A 16,560-nucleotide genomic window follows, 5' to 3' on the forward strand; every position below is an offset into this window, starting at 1 on the left:
CCCCGTGTCCCCCCATGTCCCCCCCGTCCCCCCCGTCCCCCCCGTCCCCCCATGTCCCCCCGTGTCCCCCCATGTCCCCCCCGTCCCCTCATGTCCCCCCGTGTCCCCCCATGTCCCCCCCGTGTCCCCCATGTCCCCCCATGTCCCCCTATGTCCCCCCCGTATCCCCTCCCATGTCCCCTCCGTGTCCCCCCATGTCCCCCCCTGTCCCCCCGTCCCCCCCTGTCCCCCCGTGTCCCCCCGTGTCCCCGCCCGGTGCCGCTCCTCCAGCGCTGCGGTTCCCGCGCTGTCCGCCAGGGGGCAGCGCCGCCCCGCCTCTCCCCTCACGGCAGCGCCGTCGCCGTGACCGGAACGGGCGGGGCCGGGCCCGGGTGAGCGGGGCCGGGGCCGGGGCCGGGGCCGGGGCCGGGCGGGGGTCCCTGCGGACCCGGGCGGGGGTCCCGGCGCGGCCCACGCGGGTCGCCATTCCCTGCGGCCAGCGCTGAGGCGCCGGTGCGGGCGGGCCCGGCCGGTGACCGCCGCGCCCCACCCCCGGCAGGCATGTGGTCCGTGCTGTGGGCGGCCGTGCGCTCCAAGGCCCCGTACGTCACCTTCCCGGTGGCCTTCGTGGTGGGGCTGGTGGGCTCCCAGCTGGAGTGGTTCCTGCGCGGAGACCCCCCGCCCACGGCCCAGGAGGAGAAGAGCATCTCGGAGCAGCGGGAGGACCGCAAGCTGCAGGAGATCGCGGGCGAGGACCTGACCAAGGTGGTGAGCCTGAAGGACAAGTTGGAGTTCGCCCCTCGGGCCGTGCTCAACAGGAACCGCCCCGAAAAGAGTTAATAAAGGGTGATTTGGGCAAAGGCAGTGCCCTGGAGCGGCTGCTGGGGGCTCCCCTGACACCTGCACTGCTTCCACCAGTCTCCTGCACCTGCTGCTCCTCACCCTCCCGGGCCCTTCGGGGGGTCAGGTTTGCCCACCCTATGGATTTGCTCAAGGTACCCAGAGCTCGGTGGCAGAGCGGGCAAGGAGCCTTGTGTGGAGATGAAGTGAGTCTGAAACTCCTCAGCTCTCACCAGGCCCGGCTCCTGAACCACAAAACACTCTCGGCGTGGTTCCATCTGTGTCTCCTCAGGTTTGATTTCTTCTATGGTGTGAAGATAGAAGAAGTTTAGACCTGAGTGCCATGGGATGGGGTCAGGCTGCCTGCCAGTGACAGGAAGAACTGCTGACCTGCTTCCAGATCCCCTGTGGCTCTTGATGAACCCCAGCACAGCCCCACGCCACAATGCTATTCCAGCAGCCATGGAGCTCTCTGGGGACCCCCTCCCTGCATCATCCCTCCCAGCAACGGTGACAGGGGGAGGTGAAAGTCCTGCTCCTGCCCCATCGTGGTGCTCTGAGCGTGGCAATGTGTCGGGAACGGGGAGATCTCTGCCCTCTGCACAATAAACTTCTGTCAGTCCTCGGGCCTCTGTGTCATCTGCATCAGCACAGCCCCAGCCCTGTCTCAGAGCATGTCTCTGCTCCCTGTATGTTCAAGAAGCAGCTCCTGCAGTGGGACAAATGCCATTGCTGTCCCTGGCCAGGCACTGACCTCCAGGCCTGGCAGCAGGGTGGTGGGCAAGGAAGGAGGGGGAGGCACTGAATTCCCAGCCCGTGCTATGGCTGTGCCTCCCTCCCAACTCCCCCAGCTGCGTCATCTGCTTCCCTTTGACCTCTTCATCTTGAGGAGAAGGGCTGTGACAACAAAGGGTGGGGTCCCAAGGGACAGGGGTCCCACTGGGGTGCTGAGCAGGGAGAGGCTGGCAGCAAGCGCTGGGGCCAGTGGCCAGTGTCCCCTGCAGGCTCAGGCATTGCTGGCACAGCAGGGACAAACCCCAGCCAGAGCTGCCTGAGCAGGGCCAGGGCCGGGGTTATCGCTGCCTCCCGGCTTGTTTTTTCCCGTGGTGCCTGAGCAAGGCCCCGGCTCTGCCCCGGCCCGGCCTTCCCCTCCCGGGGACGATAAATCTGCCGGGCCCGGTGCGAGAGCCGAGGTCAGCAGCCAGTCAGCATTCACACCGCGCCGTCCTGCGCCCCCGGCCGGGGCCATTCCTGCCCTGCTGACAGCTTTACTGCCGGGCTCCCGGCTCTGCTTGCCTCCCGAGCTGCAGTCCTGGGCTGGATCGCTGCCCTGGGCCGGGCTCACGGCCCGGCACCGCCGGGAATGCTCCGACCTTTGCTGCGAGGGCAGCTGAGCCTGAGGGAGAAGGTGCAGGAGGAGCCTGGGTGTGATGTAGAGTCAGTCCCAGCCTGTCCCACTGCCACCTCCTTGTCACCCTGGCAGGCTGGCACTGTCCCCTGAAGTAGCCCCTTCCCTTCATCTCCTGCTTTCCCAGCCTGGCTGTGGGGTGATGGCTGTTCCCTATTGTGGTGCTGGGGTGGGAATGGTCCCGTTCCTTCTCCCAGCTGGGACTAGCTCGGAAGCTGTCTCTGAAATGCCTTTGTTCACCCCGCGCCGGAGCGGCTCCCCCGGCTGTTTATAGCCCATTGATCCTCTTGTTCCCAGGGCCGGCTGGGCACAATCGGGCTTTGGGGGGGCCTTGCTGCCCCATTTCCTGCCCCGGGCCCACGCAGTGTCGGTCGGGGAGGCTGCTCCAGCACGGTGCCGGAGTGATGCCCTGAGGAAGGACTGAGCCCTGACGGTGACAGCTTGGGCATTGATGGCACCTGGCTGGCAGCCCCTGCCCTGCTCCCACCCCCTGCCTGTGGCACTTCCAGCTGTTTTCCGTGTGTCTGGGGACTCCTGTCCATCCGCCGGCATTGCTGCAGCTCTGTGGATTCCCGCAGGCACTGGGACAGGGGTGAAGCTGCTTCCCAGACCCGTCGCCTTTCTCCTAAGCCCTCGGTGCTGTACACCCACCCTTCCTCCCATTGAATCCCAACAATGTGCCGCTTGGGAAGTGCCGGCGGGACAAGAATAGGAGCGGACAGCTCTCAGGGCTGGGGTGAGCAGCCACGGCGGCTCACGAAGAGCGAGAGGAAGCTTTGCTGAATAAACCATTATAGTAAGCCCCTGCCCTACCGAGCCTGCGCCCAGCCTCTCATGTGCGAATGCTCGGTCTGGTCCAGGGGGTTTGTGATCCAGCTGTTCCCAGCACAGCACAGCTGGGTGCTGCTCTGGGAGCCCTGCCTGCAGCGAGCCTCTCCCCCAGCAAGGAGTCCCACGCCTGGCCAGGAGGCCAGTGTTGGGTGTGAGAGCAGCCTCCAAGGCTTGTCCAGCTTGAGGGATGTCCCTGCACCCAGGGCTGGCTGTGACTGCACGGTGCCATGGATCCGGCAGCCACAAGTGCTCCCAGTCCCAGCCCAGCCCGTGATGGCTCTGCCCCAGCTTCATGGGGGTCAGGCTGACTGCAGTACTCTTGGCATGGCCCGAGGGCAGCTGCAGCTTGCCAACGGACCCTCTGCCCTGCTCCCAGGATCCATCGTGAACAGCTCATGAGAGGAGCAGGTGGTGGTTTCTGGAGGCAGGATGCTGGGAGCGAGCTGTGCCCCAGCTCACTGGGGTGGCTCAGAGGACCGGGACAGCTGCTGTGTGGGGGGAACAGTGAGATCCCCCTGGCCATCCGGCACACCTGGGTGGCTGCTGTGGATGTCCGGTTAGATCAGAGCGGGGATGCTCCAGCTGTGCAGGGCTGGGGATGAGGTGACCCTGTTCTGGCACAGGGATGGCCCAAGGCCATCTGGGCCCTTCCTGCAAGGCCGGGAGTGATGATGCTTTGGGAGGAGAGGAGCAGGGTGGAAGCTGGTGGGGAGAGCAGGGGCCTGCAGGGACTGACACTGGTGTCCCGTCCTGGCGCAGCGCAGTGACCCCAGGACGGCCTGGACCTGCCCATAGTGGGGTGACCCTGGGACACCTGGACCTTCCCACAGCACGGTGTCCCCACAGCCCCGGGACATGGCGGGTGCTCACCCCAGCTGCACTGGAGAGCAAACAGAACATCCCCTCAGCGTGTCCCCCTGGGGACTTCTGCTCCCTCCCAGCTAAGGCTTTTCCCAGGCTCTGGTTTTGCCCTTTTCCTGAGAGCAGCCAAGTCTTTCCCAGCCTCCACGTGTCGCTTCCTGCTATGGCTCCCTCCATGCTATGTCTGGTGGCTCCTTCTGTGGCCAGCAAAAGCCCTGAAGTGCCGTGGGACAGGAGCAGCTCTGCTCTATATCAAGTCACATCCCTTGAGCCGTGGCTGGGGACAGCTACAGTGCAACATGTTCCCATTCAGCACTGGCTCTTCCTGCAGGTACAGCTCAGGGTTGATTCCCCATTCCCAGCACCCCAAGACCACTGTGGGTCCTTGTTTTTAGGCCACATCGACCTTCCCATGCCACAAAAAGCCCCTGGCTCTGCAGGCAGCAGCCTCTGCTTGCCCAGTGTTGCATCAGGATGATGCCCTGTGCTGCTGGCAGGGTTAGGACCCATCCCAGGGTGGGCACAGGGTGCCAAGCACCGCAGTCCTGGTGCCTCCATGTGAGGAAACGGCCAGGGGTGAGTGACAATGTCAGGATGCGGCTATTGAGCGCGTTTCCTCCGCCTGTGGTTCTCACACAGGGCCGCATTGTCTGCCATGCCCGCGCGTGGAGGGCTAAATATAACCCTGGGGAGGAAGGGAGCTCCGTGGGGTTTGCTTTTCCTTTGCTGTGCACCGTTGGCAGCAGCTGGAAAGGGCAGGATTATTTCTGGTTTGGGGTTGCCCCAATGGTGGGTGCTCTATGCTGTGGGCATAGAGTGTTGGGGTCAGGGCTCTGTGCCTGGCCGAGGAAGATGCTCCTGACAGCTCCCACTCCCCCTGAGGACACATCCAGGAATTGACAGGGCCCTGTGGGCAAGTGTGGCCATGCTGTGGCCTTGCCTGGCACCCCTCTGCCCAGCTTTCTGCCCTTCCTCCCCCTCAGCTGTGATTCTGTTCCCACCTCGGCTCTCCTGAGTGGGCCAGATTTAGACACTCACTGTTTGCTGTATGCTGGGAAAGCTTAAAAATAAACTCCTTGGTGCTTGGCCAGCATCTCAGGCAGAGCCTTTCAGGCAGGACAGCCCTCTGTCCCAGGCCATGGCAGAGCTGAGCAGGGAGTGGCCAGCATGGACTTGTCCTAACTGGGAGGAGGGCAGAAACCTCCCTGCAGAGGAGCCCCAGGGCTCCTGGGGACTGTGATTGGTGTTAGACCAACACCCCCAGCAGGAACTGGGGTTCTGGGGACTGTGTGCTCCCTCCACGACTGGCAGAGCTGCCTCAAAGTGTTTCCTAACTCTGGGGGTGCCCATGGAGAGCCCCTCAATGCAGCCCCCAGGCTCCCTGTGCCAACATGGGGCTCAGCATCATCGTCTAGGGCTGGGTGTCAGGGGAGCGACTGCCATTCCCACAAAGGACCGGAGGGGCCTGTTTACTCAGGAGGGAGTGCGGAGGTGTGAGAAAGGCCCTTCGTGTCAGTCCAGCCACTATCTGTCCCTGGGCTGTGCCAAAGGGCTCTGCCGGGCCAGCCTGGGCTCTTATCAGCTCCAAACCTTTATTTGCCTAAGGGCTGCCCGCCCACCTTCTGAGGGGCTGCTGCCAACCCCAGCCCTGCTGCTGCCCCCTCCCCAGCCTGGCCCGCAGGTGATCCCCTTGCTGTTGTTGGCAGCGCGTCCCGGCGGCGTGGGGTCACTGCAGTTGCCCCGAGCCACTTTGTCACAACACGGGAACAATAGTGGGACATGGAGCTGTGTTTGTGCAGCGCCCGGGCCCCGTGTCCAGGCAAGGGGGGTCTTGGCCGTCTTGTTTTCCACCTTGCAGGGTCGCTCGGAAAAGCGTGATGCTCCCCTGGTGCCAACAAAAATAGGAGTCCAGGAGAGCAGAGGTGACCCGGGGACAATGAGGTGGGTAAACATGGAGCGGCTGCTCCGTTCTCCTTCACTCGGGCATTTCCTTCTGGCCCAGCACGCTGAGCTGCTCCCCCCAGAGCTGCAGGGCTCTGCTGATACCTGGGGAGCACTGGGATGCGACCTCCCGTTACCCTGGGGCGTCCTGGGAGTTCCCAGCTGGGCAACAGTGGGAGTAGGGCAGGGTCCCTCCAGAGACAGTTGGGAGCAGGGCAGGGTTCTTCCACAGTGGATCTACCCCAGCATCCTCCAGGAGGGCACAGGGAAGAGCTGGGAGCTGGTGGTGTGCACCCCAGATGCCCACCCCGGGGGGTTTCACCCCCCTTATCCCCAGCAGGGAGGAAGCTAAGGGTGGGTTCGGCTGCCAGCCCAAGGGCAGCACAGCCGGGTGCCTCCCTCCTCATTTCCTCCAGTGGCTGATGGCAGCGATACTGCCCCGTATCACCCATATTTCATTTTCTCCAGGGTATTTTTAGCCTGTCCCACCCTCACTGGGGAGGCCCTCGACAGAGAGCAGGCTCTGCTCTGGCTTGACTGGGGAACTAAACAACAGCCCCAGCTACATTGTGTGCCTTTATCTGCAGCTCATTTCCACCTATTATGCAGCCATGAGCAGCCCCATGGCTTCTGCTGGGTTTATCTGCAGTGAAGGGAGAGGGGCTGAGCTCTGCTTTGGACTACCATGAGCCTGGGACGTGACAGTTCTGTCAAAACCCTGAGCTGAGACTGGGCTCAAGGGGACAAGAGGCCACAGCAGGGAGGGATGTGCTTTCAGTGTGTGAGTGGCACCCCCAGCACAACTGGGTGTCCACTTTCCCCTCCACCCCAGACCCTTCACTCCCACAGGACAGCATTTCTCCCTCCCTCAGCCCCAAACCCTCACCTGCCCTCCTGGAGGAAGCTGGAGGCTGCAGGAAGCACAGTCACACCACCTTCACCTTTTCTCATTCATCCAACTTTATTCAACAAGATGCAACACAGAGTCTGCCAGGGGAAGGGAAACAGTGCTGAGAGCAGTGCCCACATCCCACACTCACACCTGGGTCACACAGGACCTGCAGCCCCTTGGTCATAGTAGGACAATCCCCTCTCACAGCATCAGTGGGCTGGGGAAGTCGGGGTGACAGCTCCTGTGACAACAGGTGGTTTCTTCCATCCCCCCTGGCCCCTCAGCCCACAGCAGGAGATGACTAGTGCAAAGTAATAAAAATCCAATAACCCCCAAACTAACAGGTGCTGGGCTGATTCCTCCCTAAACCCATCAGGGCTCCAAGGCACATGACCAGGCTGGACACGGCTCCCCAAAGTCCCTGCAAACTGCACCTTTAAGGCAGAAAGCTCCGTGCTCAGGCCAGCAGGTTAAAAATAACTTAAAGGCACACATCCCATGGGAAAGAGCCCAGGGCTGGGAGGGGAGGAACTCGCACTCCTGGGTCACCCACAGTGACCCTGCAGCCACTGGGATTTGCTGGTCACAGCAGAGCTGGCTTAACCCCTCTGTGTCCCATGGGGAGGGGGCAGCTCCTGAAGCAAACCCTGGGCAGGTGCCAGGGCCACTGGAATGGGATGGGGCTGGTGGCCAGGATCTGTCAACGCTGCCCCAGCCCAGCTTTTCCCGGCAGTCACCAGCTCAGCCTGCTCCATGTGGAGGCTGGAGACGAGCAGCTTCCCATGGCTGCGCTCCTGGCTCTGGGGTCCGGCCGAGCCACAGCTCCCAATGGCCAGCAGCCTCCAGCCATGGCCTCGGGGACAGCCTGTTCCACAGCGTTGCTCCAGGGCTTTCTCTTTCCCATGGCAAGGCACACAGGACACGGCATCTCAGGGAACTTTGCGCAGTTTCCTTCCTTGCAGGGTCTGTGGGGAAAACTGGAGAGAGCGGAGGCTGCGCTCCACGGCCGCACTCCCGAGCATCCCGTCCCAGGACAGGCAGGTCTCTGGAGCCTCCAGAGGGGAATGTGCACGGCACAGCACCAAGCAGGAGGCAGCTGCCTGCCCACAGCCAGCACCTTTGCAGGCACGAGGGACCAAGGAAGGTCCCCCTGCCAGCCGGGGCCAGCCCGGCACTACACGTATTGCTTTTTGGAGGCTGAGCTCCCGGGCCGGCTGCCTGGCTTCTCCTCCGGGGCAGAGGCTTCAGCAGGCTGGGGGGCGTGGGGGTCTGACAGGGGCCTGCCGCTGGCCAGGGCCAGGTTCTCCTCGTTGCGGTAGTTGGCCCAGTTCTGCTCGCTGGAGAGCTTGTTGTAGGTCAGGTAGGAGGGTGCGTGGCTCTCGGCCATGGGCAGGAAGGGGTAGTGCTTGGGTGCGTAGGGACTCGAGACCATGTCATCCACAAAGGTGTCCTGGCTCGGTCCAGCTGGCCCCGACGCCTTCTTGATGTTGCTAAGCAGGTTCTTGCAGCAGAGGTGGAAGAGCTCCAGGAGGTTCAGGGTTAAGGAGATCAGGCCCATCACCAGCATGAAGATGATGAAGATGCTCTTCTCAGTGGGGCGGGAGATGAAGCAGTCCACCTGGTGGGGGCAGGGGTCCCTCTTGCACACATAGCGGGGCACCATGGAGAAGCCATACAGGTACCACTGGCCCACGAGGAAACCGGCCTCAAAGATGCTCTTGCAGATCACACTGATGATGTACGTCCACATCAGCGCCCCTCGGATCTTGAGCCGCCCACTCTCTGTCATGTAGATCTTGGATATCTTCTTCTCCACATCTGCCAGGGCCTGCTCGATCTTTGGGTCTTTGCTGTGGTTAGCCCGAAGCTCACTCTCCTGCTTCTTCAGCTTCTCCTCCTTCCGGGAGAGATAGACAACGTGGCCCAGGTAAATCAGGGTCGGAGTGCTGACAAAGAGGAACTGGAGCACCCAGTAGCGGATGTGGGAGATGGGGAAGGCTTTGTCATAGCAGACGTTGGTGCAGCCCGGCTGCTTGGTGTTACACACGAAATCCGACTGCTCGTCCCCCCACACAGACTCCCCGGCCAAGCCCAGGATGAGGATGCGGAAGATGAAGAGCACAGTGAGCCAGATCTTCCCGATCACGGTCGAGTGCTCCTGGACTTGGTCCAACAGTTTCTGCAGGAAATCCCAGTCACTCATCTTCTAGGAACCCTTTGCCTCTGCCAGCAGAGAGAAGAGAGCAGCCACATCAATTCCCTGTTTCCATGCTGGGGAGAACAGGGCAGATGTGACCAACTAAACCCCCTGCTTTCTCAGGATATAGCTGCTCTGCAGAGTGTCCCAGCAAACCCACCGAGGACCATCCCACTTCTGAGGGAGGGAGGGTTCCAGGTAGCATTTAGAAGCCCCAGAAAGCTCCTCCTACACAGCCTTGCCCTGTGCAGGAACATGGGGCTAGGAGAGAAGAAGCATCACAGGGATTCTCCCCTCCCAGCAGCGCCCACAGCTCGTGGCTGTCCTGGCTGCTCCGGGGAGAGCCCACAACCAGGGACTGTTTTGGGGCTGCCCAGGGAGCTCAGGGTCGTAGCCCCTGGAGAGGAGGCACGCTGGGGGCTCACAAATTTGCTGCTACCCTGGCTTTCCCAAAAAGCAGAGAGCAGGATGGTCCAGACGGGAAGCACAACCCCTTGGGGTACGGCTGCCACCCCGATACCTATTCAGGGCTCACTCCTAACTGAACGGACAGCCCCCCCACCAGCTCCCTTGCTGCAGATGGACCCCAGCCCCAACACCCTCCCCTCACCAGAGGACCCCCGGCACCGCTCACCACCCTGCTGCCACTCCGGGGAGCCAAGGCCGCGCCCCGCGGGCGCTCAGCTCGGCTGGGAGGGTGGGAGAGGGCAGACGCAGCACCGGCTCCTCATTAACCGCTGCTAATTAAGCACAGAAGTGCCAGCTGCGCCGTTAAAGGAATACCCCCCCCCACCGGCAGCGGTGGGGCGGGGGGCTGCCCCGTCCCCAGCACGGTGTCTCCCAGCGGTCCCGGGTGCCCGCACTCACCTCCGCCGCGCCGGGCACGTCCCGCCGGGCTCGGGCCGCGCTGAGTGTGAGGGATAGGACGGGGTGGCTCCGGTTGTACGGGGCCCGGGGAAGTCGGGGGAGGAGTACGGGCAGGAAACAGGGGGCCGTGTCCGTACTCCTCCCCGGGGATGTTGCGTCCCTGCCCGCCCCGGCCGGACCGCGGCTGCGGCGCTCGTGGTTTTGCCCCCGAGGGTCCGTGCGGCGCGGCGGGCGCTGGGTGGTGCTGGAGCCCCACCGGAACCCGGCTGCGGTCCCGCATCCCGCCGGTTCCCGGAATGAACCCCACCGGTGCCTGGCCCCCATCCCGCATCCCGCAGGTTCCCGGGCTGAGCCCCACCGGAGCCCACCGGTCGCGATCCCGCATCCCGCCGGTTCTCGGGATGAGCCCCACTGGAGCCCAGCCGGGAACCCCACCGCGGGTTCCAGACGGAGCTTTGCTGTCGAGGGTCTCAGCACAGCCCACACGCTCGTGGGGCTGCGAAACGCGGGCGGGCTGAGCGGAGCTGGGAACAGTGGACCCTGCGCTAGCGCTGCTTAAGGAGAGATTAAATGGAAATCATTTCTATTTATTGTAATATTTATCAAGGTTTAGTAAATAATTGATACTCATCCCTCCTTGATTTCCTTGGGGGTCAGCATGCGGTTCTGCTGAATTAAAGTTTAATGATGCGTGACAAGCCAGGACAGGCGGAATGGGCGGACGTGAGCTTGGCCGTGGGCTCGACCGATGCCCAGCTCAGGTGGATGAACTCAAGTGGCTGCGGGCTCCTGGGGAACGTCTGCAAATCCATGTCTTCTGCCCTCACCAGTCCCCCAATTTCCAGCATGCAGAGGAGATCCTGGTGTCTCTGAACATGACATTTATTGGCTATTTGCTCGTAGCTCGTGCCTTGTGTGACGTGCATCTGAGGTGAAGGGGGGACACAGAGGCACCAAGGGAAGCAGCAGAGCCAGCAAAGGCATTTGGGCAGGACATGCCAAGGGGGAGAAGCTGCCCTGACCCTGGTTTAGCAACCTGGGCAAACTGGGCCAGCAGAGCAGTTGCCAACAGATCGGAGCCCTGCTCCTCTGTCATTACTTTGAGTACATGAAGAGAGCATTGGCCGCGGAGCCCAGAATTCCTTTGGTTTCTTGGTACAAAAGAATGCAGTGCTCGGGACTGTGCATGTGTGAGGCACAGTGAGCTGGGAGCACTGGCGCTGCACTGGGTGACACCAGCCCTGGCTGGACACCAACTGGTGCCCTCACTCCCAGCAGAGCTGCAGGGCCCAAGAGAAGCTGCTGGGCACGGAGGATCTGTGTGCTGCTGTGATGTCCATGCTTGTGGCACCACCGCCTGCAGAGCTCCAGGGCCGCCCTTGCCTTACCTGGGTCTGCTTAGGTACACATGGGTCTCTCTCCAGGGACATTATTTTGTGGGGTTTTATTCATTTTTTCACACGGGTTGGCTCTTGAGAGTTCAGGGACTTGGCAGGCTGGAAAAGCCAAGTCGAGGGGAATGTGAACCGGCTGGGACGGGCGAGCTCACAGCTCTTCTCTGTGGGAAGAACAGACACCCTCAGGCATGGCCACAGGCAGCCAGCACCCACCTGCCACCAAACATGTCCACCCACGGTCCCAAGCAGGAGAGTTCCCATGGATGTGTCCCCCTCCCCTTACAGCCATCAAGGTCCTGGCTGAACAGTCTGGTGGTGGCATCACTGGTGGTCCAGCTCTGGTGCCAACCATCCCTGGCACATGCCAGGACACTTCTTCCCCCCACCACCCTTCCCAGCACCCCTCAGACAGCAGTCAGGGCTGTCACACACCTAGGCTGGGACTTGTTGTCCTTCTCCTCCGACTTGACGTGGCAGTGGCAGGTGGAGGCCTTGCTGTAGCTGACAGAGCGCTTGGTGGACTTCTTCCACTTCCTTGCCCTCTGGACAACTCGCTTGAAGATGAGGTAGAAGATCTCACAGACGGTGAGGATGATGCAGATGGAGGAGGCTCCGACCATGAAATATGTGAAGACCCTTTTCTCAGTTGGCCGAGCGATGTAGCAGTCCACGGTGTTGGGACAGGGATCCACGTTGGTGCACTTGACCAGCCGTGGCAAATCAAAGCTGTCCCACATCTTGTGGAGGAGGTAGAGGAACAGGATCTCTATGATAAGCTTGAAGAAGAGGCTGAGCAGGTAGGTCCACCACAGCCCGCCGTGCTTCTTGCCCGTGTTGCTGTAGAGCTTGGGGCAATTCTCCCCATTCTTCTCCCTGTTCTTCTTCTCGCGGTCCTCCCGGTAGGCCACGTGCATGATGACCAGGAGGGAAGGACAAGTGACAAAGATGAGCTGCAGGGCCCAGAGGCGGATGTGGGAGATGGGAAAGAAGTGGTCATAGCACACGTTGGTGCAGCCCGGCTGCCGCGTGTTGCAGTCAAAGTCCTTCTGCTCGTCGCCCCACACACGCTCAGCCGCCACCACGTAGACCAGCACACGGAAGACAAAGACCACGGAGAGCCAGATGCGGCTGAAGGCTGTGGAGTACTTGTTGACCCCGCTGAGCAGCCCCTGCAGCGTTTTCCAATCCATGGCAGCCGAGGGAGTCCAGAGTCACCTGACCTGGAGAGGCAGAAGGAGCGGTGGGTGAGGAGCAATGGGAGACACCACTGGGGCCGCACATCTCTCACTGCACTAAATCCCATCGACCTCTGAACACTCTCCCCCACCACGTTACACTCATCTGGGATGGGGGTTCTTCACCCCTGCAGACAGTACAGCCCATCCTCACACACTCCTGGGGACAGAGGTGACTCAATCTCTCTGTACTTCTGACAGAGCCTTTGCTGTAAGGGTTGAGCCACTCGGCCAAGTCCCTGCCACCAGCTCCCTGCCTGATTGTGCATGTTGGTGCAAACTGGCAGCACAATCTGCTGAAGCAGGCCAGGATCAACAGCCAAAGGGGAAATGGCTGCTCCTGCAGTGCTGGGGTGCTGGGACATGCCAGGGACTGGTTTTCTGTCTCAGGTGATGCCTGAGGCAGCCCAAGCACAGGTGAGAGCGGGGCTGCAGAAAGTGAGAGTCCGTGTGTGTCACAGTCCGTGTGTGTCACAGTCTGTGTGTGTCACAGTCCATGTGTGTCACCAGCAAGTCACCCTGGCCAGTGCTCCGCTCCCGGCAGCAATGCTGGAGGTCCCGACGGTCAAACCGGCTCCGCAGCTCAGCCTGGGGCTGCCCTGTGTGAGGAGGGTGACACGCTAAGCCTAACCCGGAGCTTTTCTGCACCTGGATTTACAAACCCAGGTGGTTTTTACAACCCTCTGGGCTGTGAATGTGTCTGCCCTGACAAAGATTTACAGAACGCTGGGTCGCTCCCACTTTTAAGGAATTGCCGCTGCCTGTTGCCCACCCAGCGCTTTCCAAGACGTACCTGGAGGAGGCTCAGGCTCCTTCCCTGCTCACCGGGGGCTGTGGGGTGGGAAGTGTCCAGCACAGGGCATGGCTGGGATGTGATGGCAAACTGGTGATCAGGGTCCTCTCACCCAGTGCACTGCGGTGTCCCAGGGCTGCAGGGACAGAACAGAATCTGGAGCACTGCCTGGAGCCCATGGAGCTGTCTGGGAGCCCGTCTTTGGCCAGGGCCACCCTGCAGCAAGCCCCGAACCTGTGGCTGTGCTCCCAAAATTCTGGCCCAGGGACGCACCAGGAAGGGCGGCTGAGCTGAGTGGCCCCAGGCTGGGGTCCCCGGCAGCGTGTGCCGAGTGCCAGGGCCGCGCCTCTGCCCATGCCCACACACCTTCCCCCACTGCCCTGTCTGAAACCAGATCTTCCTCCCTGGCAAACCCTTGGTCGGGAGTCTGGGTGGGGGGCAATCACTGTGTTCCCACCCAACCCTTGGATTTAAAATTGGGAGAGGGGAGCTGCTGTTCTGCCCCCGAAAGCTGGCGCTGATGGAACCTGCAGCCTCTGCATGCCCCCAGAGCCTGTGCCCCCTCGCCAGCCTGCCAATTCACCCATGCCCCCATCCCTGGGGCCAGTGAGACCACCCAGCACTCACCTGCCCATAACCTACCTGCCCAGCACCCGTGTGCCCGGTTCAGGCCAGCGCTGGCCCCAGTCATGGACCCGCAGTGGGGCAGGAAGCTCTGTGCTTCTTCGTGCCAAGCTCTGTGCCAACCCCGTGCCGGGGGGTGTGTGCAGCACTGTGTGAGTCCCACAGGCCCCCCCAGTGCTGGTTGGCAGCCAGACAGAGCAGGGGCAGCGCTCAGGTGTGCTCAGCTGTGCCGGCAGTGCCGGTTTGCCTCCCGCAGAGCCCGGCACCCTTGCCAGCCCCCAGGATGCCAACCCCCTGCGTCACAGCTGGGTCCTGCCCCATGTGGGCGCAGGGCGTTGGACCTGACAGCGCCCGGCTCCCACCTGGGGTGCAAACTCAGCAGAACCACTTTTCCTGGGGGGTCTCTGCCTCTTTTGGTCCCTGGGGAGGGCGGTGGGACAGAGGAGCAAGGTCTGGGGTGGCCATTGCTGCTCCTCGGGGTGCCATACCGTGCCATCCCCCTGCATCACCCCATGGGATGGGGACCCTGGCATGGCCTGTCAGGTCCTGACGTGGCACTGTGTGATGTTGGGATCCCCACCTTTGACCCCACAGTCACAGCAGCCCCAGGTCCCACCTGCACCCCAATAACACCTTAACACAGGTCCCACCTGCGCCCCGTTACACCATGGGGCTGTCCCCCCTCAACCAGCAGCTCCCTGGCAGCCCCACAGTATCCTGTGCCCCAGGCAGTACCTGTCCAGGTGGGAAAGGGCCGGAGGAAGGTGTCTGGATCCGGGTGCCTCTCGGAGCAGGGAAGCTCCTTCCCAGCCGCAGCCCTCCTGCACACCCAGGGTTTGTCTGAGGCGCTGAGTGTGCGAGAGGAGGGGAAGGTGGTTGGTTCGCTTCCCAGTAACTGGGTGAGTCTGGCAAACAGCTCCCGGAGAGGTTCTTGTCTGCACACATGCACACACACGCTTGGCTTGAACAATAAAGGCAGGTCAAATCCCGCAGGGAGATCAGCGGAGACGGATTCCTCCACAGGAAACGCCAGCAGCTCCTTCCAGGTGATGTCCCATCCCCTGCAAGGATGGTCTGGGCACTGCAGACTCGGCAGCAAGACTAGAGACCTCGCACCGTCCCCAGCTGTGGGCCCACCAGCAGCCATTGCTGAGAGTCCCAGATTACGCAATTGTAACCCACTTTTTAAATGATTTTGCCTTAGTAATAGTTTTGCAACAGCTCATCGGTATCTCCAACCTACAGGAACTTGCAGCCACCGCCCTGGCGGGACCGGTGTGGCCAGATGGGACCTTTCCCGCAGAGCAGGGTGGCAGGAGGGTCCCCATGCAGTGGGACCCTGCCCTGCTGCTGCCTCACGCCGCACCCCCATGGGACCTGGGACGTGTCCCTAAGGGGGTGTCCCTCTCCCCAGAGCACCGGTGGCTCCCAGGAGGCTGAGTCAGCCGCATCCCACCGTCTGCCCCATGGATCAGCCCCAGCAGATGCCTGTGCCGACGTAGCCGGGCAGGAATGTGCTTCCCTTCGCCTGCGGCTCACGCGGTCTCTTGAGTGCCTCGAGGCTTCCCTGGAATCCTCCGGCACACCCTGGGGCCGATCAGCCGTGCTCCGAGCCTCACACGGCACCTCGCCAGGGCCACCCCTCCCATGGGGACACGTCTGAAGAGCCCCGGGGTGCTTGGTGCCCGGAGAGATTTGTTCCCTGCTCTCCCGGCAGACAAGGAGCCACTTGCCAGAGGCGTTTTGGCTCCAGGAGGTCAAATGAAGCCAGTGAGGGTTTGCCAGGCTGGGGACACACAGGAGTGGGAGCCCAGGAGACCCCAAGGAAACCCTGGTGGGAGCCTGGGGGCGCAGGACGGGGTGAGCCTGGAAGAGGGGGCAGACACGGGTACCCCCATCCCGGATGAGAGCCAAGCAGGGGCTCCGGAGCCTTCCCTCGCCCCGGAGCTGCCCGGATCAGGAATTTGAGCTATGCTGTAGCAGAGAGCTGGTGTGGCAGGAGTTCAGCAGGAATCTGGGGGCTGTGGCCTGTGAGATGAAAAACCCTGGAGAGAGGGAAGTTGACGAGAAGCACCGGCAGCTCTGGTTCCTTGCAGAGGCAGCTGCTCCCTGCCCCACGGCCAAACCCTGTGAGGGCCAGGTGAGGAGTGGGGCTGGATCACCCCTGGGCAGCCTCTTGCCTGCAGTTTTGGAATTTCAGGAGCGGCCATGTGGCCACGGTGAGAAAGTTCAGGTGCTTTTGGCACGGGCAGAAGATTTCCCTCAGGCAGCTGGGTGGGGAGTGGAAACACCCCGAGCTTTGCAGTGTTTTGAAATGCTGAGGTGGGTGTTTGGGTAACATAAATCCATCAAAGGGCTCATCCCTGCACCCCCTCTACTGTCCCTCTGCCAGTGTGGGCACAGGGACAAGGTGCCAGCAGGGTTCTGCAGACCTCAGCACCTGGGAGCCTTCAGGGATATGCCCAGGGCACGTCACGCTGCTGCCACCCTGCTCTGACACGGCAGGGTGACAGGTGAAAGGCCTCGGTGCCAGATGTGAGCACCGGAACACCCAGTGACTTAGAGAGGCCCAACCTTGGCTCCTCCATAAAGGAAAAACCCAAACAGTGGAGCAGGCAGATGCCAAACCAGCAGAGAAACATCAAAGTCCCTTTAAAAGGGTCTTAAATGGGGCATGGCCAGATTGTGCCTGCCA

The 16,560-nt window shown here is 62.1% G+C and overlaps 3 protein-coding genes across 12 annotated transcripts; 1 reads left to right on the forward strand and 2 right to left on the reverse strand.

The window, feature by feature from the left end:
• Positions 1-335: 335 nt before the first annotated feature.
• On the forward strand, positions 336-1,441 carry SMIM12 (small integral membrane protein 12). 2 transcript variants are annotated; one of them, XM_069035898.1, is made up of 2 exons: positions 336-371; positions 539-1,441. In XM_069035898.1, the coding sequence occupies exon 2, from the start codon at positions 541-543 to the stop codon at positions 817-819; it is 279 nt and encodes a 92-aa protein (XP_068891999.1). In that variant the 5' UTR covers positions 336-371; positions 539-540; the 3' UTR covers positions 820-1,441. The 2 variants fall into 2 exon arrangements, 1 of the variants encoding a protein (XP_068891999.1); XR_011156298.1 differs by lacking the exon at positions 336-371 and having other exon boundaries at positions 385-1,025; positions 1,112-1,441.
• A 5,361-nt stretch (positions 1,442-6,802) lies between these two features.
• Positions 6,803-11,284, reverse strand: GJA4 (gap junction protein alpha 4). Of its 6 annotated transcripts, none has more exons than XM_069035993.1 (2): positions 11,205-11,284; positions 6,803-8,975 (listed from the first exon to the last, which is right to left on the reverse strand). In XM_069035993.1, the coding sequence occupies exon 2, from the start codon at positions 8,953-8,955 to the stop codon at positions 7,927-7,929; it is 1,029 nt and encodes a 342-aa protein (XP_068892094.1). In that variant the 5' UTR covers positions 8,956-8,975; positions 11,205-11,284; the 3' UTR covers positions 6,803-7,926. The 6 variants fall into 6 exon arrangements, with proteins under 6 accessions (XP_068892094.1, XP_068892092.1, XP_068892089.1 ...); XM_069035991.1 differs by lacking the exon at positions 11,205-11,284 and adding an exon at positions 9,817-9,905; XM_069035988.1 differs by lacking the exon at positions 11,205-11,284 and adding an exon at positions 9,817-9,859 and having other exon boundaries at positions 6,803-9,023.
• Positions 11,285-11,289: 5 nt separating this feature from the next.
• On the reverse strand, positions 11,290-14,995 carry GJB3 (gap junction protein beta 3). Of its 4 annotated transcripts, XM_069035997.1 has the most exons (4): positions 13,884-14,255; positions 13,242-13,377; positions 11,646-12,433; positions 11,290-11,374 (listed from the first exon to the last, which is right to left on the reverse strand). In XM_069035997.1, the coding sequence occupies exons 3-4, from the start codon at positions 12,401-12,403 to the stop codon at positions 11,362-11,364; spliced, it is 771 nt and encodes a 256-aa protein (XP_068892098.1). In that variant the 5' UTR covers positions 12,404-12,433; positions 13,242-13,377; positions 13,884-14,255; the 3' UTR covers positions 11,290-11,361. The 4 variants fall into 4 exon arrangements, with proteins under 4 accessions (XP_068892098.1, XP_068892096.1, XP_068892095.1 ...); XM_069035995.1 differs by lacking the exons at positions 11,290-11,374; positions 13,884-14,255 and adding an exon at positions 14,601-14,995 and having other exon boundaries at positions 11,618-12,433; XM_069035994.1 differs by lacking the exon at positions 11,290-11,374 and having other exon boundaries at positions 11,618-12,433; positions 13,884-14,259.
• Positions 14,996-16,560: the final 1,565 nt, after the last annotated feature.

The sequence above is a fragment of the Aphelocoma coerulescens genome, chromosome 23 (genome assembly GCF_041296385.1).
Source record: "Aphelocoma coerulescens isolate FSJ_1873_10779 chromosome 23, UR_Acoe_1.0, whole genome shotgun sequence".
Taxonomy (NCBI): Eukaryota; Metazoa; Chordata; class Aves; order Passeriformes; family Corvidae; genus Aphelocoma; species Aphelocoma coerulescens.